The 7,158-nt window shown below is 33.5% G+C and overlaps 1 protein-coding gene across 3 annotated transcripts in view; it reads right to left on the bottom strand.

Annotated features, from left to right (window-relative positions):
• Positions 1-329: 329 nt before the first annotated feature.
• CPNE8 (copine 8) overlaps positions 330-7,158 on the bottom strand; it is a 272,491-nt gene continuing 265,662 nt past the window's right edge. For all 3 annotated transcript variants that reach the window (XM_086399950.1, XM_086399952.1, XM_086399951.1), the window contains exon 21: positions 330-2,187. In XM_086399950.1, coding sequence (XP_086256076.1) covers positions 1,999-2,187 — 189 coding nt within the window. In that variant the 3' untranslated portion in view covers positions 330-1,998. The remainder of the gene's footprint in view (positions 2,188-7,158) is intronic.

Raw genomic sequence — 7,158 nt, 5'->3', positions numbered from 1 at the left:
GTTTCCTTGGTATCTCTAATTTTCTTGAAGAGATGTCTAGTCTTTCCCATTCTATTTTTACAGTTTTAGATAAATCACCTAACCCTTTCAGTCCTGGTGTCTTCATTTATTCAACAAAGAGACAAGTCTAGGCATTTTCTAATCTTATGCTTGTTACTAATATTACACACATTTCTAATTATTATTCTCAACCATGCAAAGGATAAAGCTTGTAACTGAGCCTGTTTCTTAACCTTGTGCCCCCTCAAGATTTGGGCACACTAATATTTAGACAAAGAAGCACACAACTTTCATTTTTTTCTGATCAATTCAAAAAGAAACAACTGATGTTTTACAAGAGGGAAAGAATATTGATTTTATTTATTTTTATTTTTGAACTGAAGAATGACGGCAAATAATAATAAAATTGCAGGGTAATAAACTATGCTGGCATAAACATTTAGGACCAGTAAAGGAAATCATCAGATTCTATGTCATTTATACATAAAATTTAGAGAGCAAACAGTTATCCTTTCAAAGATTTTAATTTATATTCCAAAATGAACAATTAAAGATTGCATAATTATATAACATTGCTATTGTTAGATATGTGAATATATGTATATTTTCCTTTTCTGTAAAATAATTTCATGCTTATAAAAGTCACCTTTAGTCAACTTGGGACAAATAGAACAACACATAGTAGAAATAAACCGAGTAATAAATAGGATATAAGTAAGGAAAATATTATAAAGCAGGTACACTGTTGACATAAAAGAAAGAAATAAACATACTTTTATATTACTTAAAGGAAATTCACAATCATTTCCAGGAATTCTTTAAGAATTTAAGGCCATTTGTTCTAGAGAAATGCTTTAATTTAGACACAACTGTCATTCTTGCCACAAAACTGTAATCCTCGTAAAAACTGTACATGCAAAAGCTCTTTACAATTTTTAACTGTGTACTATCAGATCAGAACATAGGAGCAGATTTTTTTCACAAATGTGTCGAGTATTAAGTCACGCAGTTGTATATATTTAATTGGGAATTTCACAAAAAACTTCTTGCCTGTACATTCTGTGTGGCAACTTGGAAAGGAATACAAATCAAAAGAGCCAGTATCCCTTTGAATTAAAATAATATCTAAGCAAGGTATAATGGAAAAAAGTGTTTAAAACATCTGCTGCACAGTTAAATACTCTGAATTTTAGTCTTTCTACATAGTATTGCAATATAAAGACATACTTTTTACACAAAGTATTTTCTTTTTATTATTTCTACTTATTATTACAAAACATAAACAAACTGCAGTTTAAATTTAGAACCCAAACTTGATGAAAAAGTGCATGTTCTTTCAGGATACACAGCTGCTAAGTGTAAATTCCCATACTTGACAAATAGCATAGAGAAACTGTTTACTAAACAGATGCAGCTTCATAAGACAACTCACTGAGAAATGTGAACTTATTTTTACTTTCCCTTCTTTGCAATTGCATTTGATCAGACAGTCATTCAAAGATATTGCTCTTGTGATTATAGCTATTGCAATTTAGAAGACAAAGGATTCAATATTCAAAACTTGTATTCTTAAGAATAGTTATAAAAGTACTGTAATTTAAAAAGTAGTAACATGTAAACATTGATACAGAGAGACTGCTTTCCTATACACATAGCAGTCTAAGACAATATCTGAGTTAAAAACATAGGTTGTGCTTTTTCCCGACAATTCACTGGAAATTAGCTGTTTTTCCAAAAACTTTTAAAGATTCATACAAGACATCATATTTTGCGTCAAGCATATAAACAGTTTTTCTGTTGCTCATGCAACAACCATATTTACAGTTTTGGTTTAGGAAGATAATAAATTTTGGATAGAAAACAGCATACTAACCAATTCTGATGAAACCAAACTGAGATGAATATTTTATTCCCTGGTTCATTATGGAGCACCAGGAGAAAAGAATGGACTCAGCAGTTCTAACCAAAGTGTAGTTACATTAGCATTTTGGAACAGAGTTATATTTGAGTCTGTAACACATGTGTAGATGGGGTGTATGGGGGAGGTGCAGGCGATGGCTTGATTCCTCTGGCCCTCATGTAGGACAGAAACTGCTCAGGGATCTCCGCTAGGACATCTTTAGCTAATCTAGCCATGCTCAGAATGTGGTTTCCACTTCTGTCAATATAATCTCTGAATGGCACGAACTAAAACAGAGTTGAAAGTAAGTTATTTAACAGAGCTTACCATGCTATTTAAATAAATAAAAAAATAGACACAAAACTAACATATATGAACTTTTGGTTGTAGGAGAATCAGAGAAGCTAGAGTAATGAATGGCAAGATGCATAATAATTACTATGATTTAAAGAGATTTGATTCATTATAAATAGCTCTAACAGTGACCACAACTTTCTTATAATTTTTCTAAAATGAGATGTGATTGTTATTTATGTTTTTTTCCCACAATAACTGTCTCCTGGTCCTGATACACCCATCATGTTGCTACATGCATTATGCAGTTCTGAGTTCTACACCTAACCTGACTCCCAATTGAATGGAGCACTATCTTCCTCAGGGTTCAGTTTCTTCTCAAATGAAGTTAATGCATGCTTAACTCAGCTTTCAGTGTAGAAATATTACTCAATTCAGGGTTAAAAAATAGTGTACATTGCTAAAGATTCCTGAACACATGTTAAGTAGTTTAAATTATATTACCAGACCATCAAATCACATGGACAATGAATAAAAAATTTATACATTTCATATTAGTATGAACCTGAAATATGCTTGATTTTTATATGTTATTTGGAAAGGCAAACAATAAACAATTGGAAAACTTCAGCATAGATTTTGGTATACTTCTTATTGACGTATACCAAATATCAAAATTATTTTTACAATACATAAAAATGATTGCTCTATCTTTATATAAACAATCATGTGAGAATCTGTATCACTGAATACTCTGACAATAGATTGCTTGATTCTGTTCTCTGTTATAAAGGTTACTTAATAAAACATTGTGCTGTTTGAGAGAAGTGATTCAATTTCCCCTTAGAGACATGATGATTCTTGAAAGCAACTTGAGAACTGGTAATGTTGTGATAGTTTGGGCATGCAGTAATTTTAGGTTTTGGAGAAAAGGCACAGTGAAGACGTTTCAGGAGGTTGAACAACTTTAAAATATAATGTTTTGAAGTTTAAATTAAATCATTTTTTTCCCCCAGAGAATCAGGGAGTGAGCACACTCTCATCTCATACGTAACTACTTTAAGTTTATTTTGAGAAATTTACTTTTGATTTACACAGTTACTCAAGATGTGCTTTCAGAAAACAACTGTTATTAGGAAGCAGACTTTAAACCAGTCAGATACTTGTGATAGATAAAGCAAGTTAAAATGTTAAATAGCAAATGTAATACCACTTATACAGTGAAAGCAATATCTTTTAAGGAAGATCAGAAAAGTACTTCTTTATTTTTAATATAAGGCATACTACAGACAGAAGAATACTTATATGATCATAATTTTACCCTGTTATGGTACCAAGAGGAAAACAACACAACTTTTAGAAATGTGATAGAAGGTGACAAATCTTTCTCTTATCTTAAAGGTAGCTAAGTAAGGATAAGAAAAACACTGACAGAGTAAATATAATCTTCAGTTGAGAAAAGAAATAGGCATATATGAATGTTTGTAAAGTTATTATCTAATTTGGACAATATGATATTTTTAACAAAAAAGCAAAGAGATGCAAACAAAGTTAGGGTTATTTTCTTTCTGACACTATAAGGTGAACACAGTGAAGGACTGATGAGAAAAAATATCTAAATTCTGCTATTGTTTATTTCATTCTTATTTTAAAAGGCATATTATTTTAAAAATAAACATTTAGTGATGGTTTGGTTGCCTGTGTGTGTGCTAAGTCCCTTCATTTGTGTGTGACTCTTTGCAACCCTATGGATTGTAGCCCACCAGGCTTCTCTGCCCATGGGATTCTCCAGGCAAGAATACTGGAGTGGATTTCTATGACCTCCTCTAGGGCATCTTCTTGACTTAGGGATCTAACCCGCGTCTCTTATGTCTCCTGCACTGGCAGGCAGGTTCTTTACCACTAGCAGCACCTGGGAAGTAGAGATCTATATCTATTTTATAGGAGATCAGTTTTTGAACAATTTATAGCTAACACCTATATTTCAGGGAAATGGCAACACTCTGGCAAATAGTTTATTCTTTTCTAGGGAAGAGGGAGACCTTACCTGCTTGTGTCTTTCCTTTACCTCAACTTTGCTCTTTTATTTACTTTTATTTTGGTTTTGACTTTTTTCCTAGACCATGGAAGCTAAATGCAGTTATCTTTTTATTCCCTCAACTCACAAACTCTGGAATTAGACTCCCCAGGTTCAGAGGCTGGTCCTGCTGCTTATTAGCTGCGTGATCTTGGACAAGTTATTTTCTACTGTCACTCAGTTTCCTTTTCTATAAAATGAAGATAATAATAAAACCTTCTTTATCTGTTTGTTATATTAAAAAAACCAACAAATAAGTGCTTAAAACAGTTTTAAGCTCATAATATGTATGATAGTCATTATTACTATTCATTAATGTATACATTTATATATGCAATATAAATATTGGACTATTTTCTTACTAGTCTTTTGTTTACACTCATATCAAACTTTACAAGAAATATTTTTTATCAAGTTTTTATCTCTTTCAAATTTAGGAAAGTAGGAACAACAACACAGAAATATAGATCAATGGAATAAAATAGAAAGCCCAGAGATAAATCCACGCACATATGGACACCTTATCTTTGACAAAGGAGGCAAGAATATACAATGGATTAAAGACAATCTCTTTAACAAGTGGTGCTGGGAAATCTGGTCAACCACTTGTAAAAGAATGAAACTAGAACACTTTCCAACACCATACACAAAAATAAACTCAAAATGGATTAAAGATCTAAACGTAAGACCAGAAACTATAAAACTCCTAGAGGAGAACATAGGCAAAACACTCTCCGACATACATCACAGCAGGATCCTCTATGACCCACCTCCCAGAATATTGGAAATAAAAGCAAAAATAAACAAATGGGACTTAATTAACCTTAAAAGCTTCTGCACATCAAAGGAAACTATTAGCAAGGTGAAAAGACAGCCTTCAGAATGGGAGAAAATAATAGCAAATGAAGCAACTGACAAACAACTAATCTCAAAAATATACAAGCAACTCCTACAGCTCAACTCCAGAAAAATAAATGACCCAATCAAAAAATGGGCCAAAGAACTAAATAGACATTTCTCCAAAGAAGACATACAGATGGCTAACAAATACATGAAAAGATGCTCAACATCACTCATTATCAGAGAAATGCAAATCAAAACCACTATGAGGTATCATTTCACACCAGTCAGAATGGCTGCGATCCAAAAGTCTACAAATAATAAATGCTGGAGAGGGTGTGGAGAAAAGGGAACCCTCTTACACTGTTGGTGGGAATGCAACCTAGTACAGCCACTATGGAGAACAGTGTGGAGATTCCTTAAAAAACTGGAAACAGAACTGCCTTATGATCCAGCAATCCCATTGCTGGGCATACACACTGAGGAAACCAGAATTGAAAGAGACACGTGTACCCCAATGTTCATCGCAGCACTGTTTATAATAGCCAGGACATGGAAGCAACCTAGATGTCCATCAGCAGATGAATGGATAAGAAAGCTGTGGTGCATATACGCAATGGAGTATTACTCAGCCATTAAAAAGAATACATTTGAATCAGTTCTAATGAGGTGGATGAAACTGGAGCCTATTATACAGAGTGAAGTAAGCCAGAAGGAAAAACATCAATACAGTATACTAACGCATATATATGGAATTTAGAAAGATGGTAACAATAACCCTGTGTACGAGACAGCAAAAGAGACACTGATGTATAGAACAGTCTTATGGACTCTGTGGGAGAGGGAGAGGGTGGGAAGATTTGGGAGAATGGCAATGAAACACGTAAAATATCATGTAAGAAACGAGATGCTAGTCCAGGTTCGATGCACGATACTGGATGCTTGGGGCTAGTGCACTGGGACGACCCAGAGGGATGGTATGGGGAGGGAAGAGGGAGGAGGGTCTAGGATGGGGAACACATGTATACCTGTGGCAGATTCATTTTGATATTTAGCAAAACTAATACAATTATATAAAGTTTAAAAATAAAATAAAATTAAAAAAAAGAAAAAAAAAGAAAAAAAAAAAAGGAACAACTAAATTGAACAGAACTGCAACTTAAAGCTCATTTGCCCAAACTGATTCACTTTTTTCACAAATAGGCAAAGTTAGTTGTTAGAGCAACTCTGTAGAACATTTTCCTTATACTGGATATAAGTATAAAATAAAGATGCAGAGTGTCAAGGATATGGTATATTTCCACTGAATAGAATGCATTTTTTGGTATTCTTTGTATGAATATGACAAATTGTTCAAAGTAAAAATTGATTTGTTCCCCTAACCTGAACAGTTTAAGGGTCCAAGTTAATTTATGGTACCAGTGACCAACATACATTCATAAATGTGTGGGTGTTATTTTGAACAGAAGGTCCCTAGGTACAGTGATCAGAAATAAGTGATTAAAAGGGACAATAAACAGAAGGGTCTGAGAAGTTGAGTGGAAAATAGTTACTGTAGAAGTATATGAACAATAGTCCAAGAAGAAAGAGAGTATAATTTTGTCATGAATAGTGTGAGGTTCAACATTGATAAGAGGTAAAGGAAACAGAGTCACTTGTCATTTTCATGTCTCATGTAGGGAAGTGCTTCTTGACTTACTGAAGAGTTGAATGTTCCTTTGGAAAGGATGAGATAATTTAGGTTAGTGAGTAGAACATTGTCAGCCATCTTTTTCTCTGCTCCCAACACACATATGGGATCAGGCATACTCCTGTTGATAATATCACAGGTGCTCTTAACTCAGGAGCAAAGTCCATACTCAAGGGACATAACAGAATCTGTGCCCACATTTAGTAAACATAAGTTAAGTGAGATATATACCTCCCTGCTTGGTTGAAAACTAAGATTTCTTTCTTACCCATTATTTATGAACGTGTTTTAAGGATAAGTAGAGCTGTATGTATTGTGAGAACAATGATTTTGAGTCTTAGTTTTGACATTCCAGAG

Source organism: Bos grunniens, chromosome 5 (assembly GCF_055505025.1).
Source record: "Bos grunniens cultivar Pamir isolate PY7600 chromosome 5, Bosgru_T2T1.0, whole genome shotgun sequence".
In the NCBI taxonomy this organism is placed as follows: Eukaryota; Metazoa; Chordata; class Mammalia; order Artiodactyla; family Bovidae; genus Bos; species Bos grunniens.
This window is presented reverse-complemented; position numbering and strand designations above follow the sequence as displayed.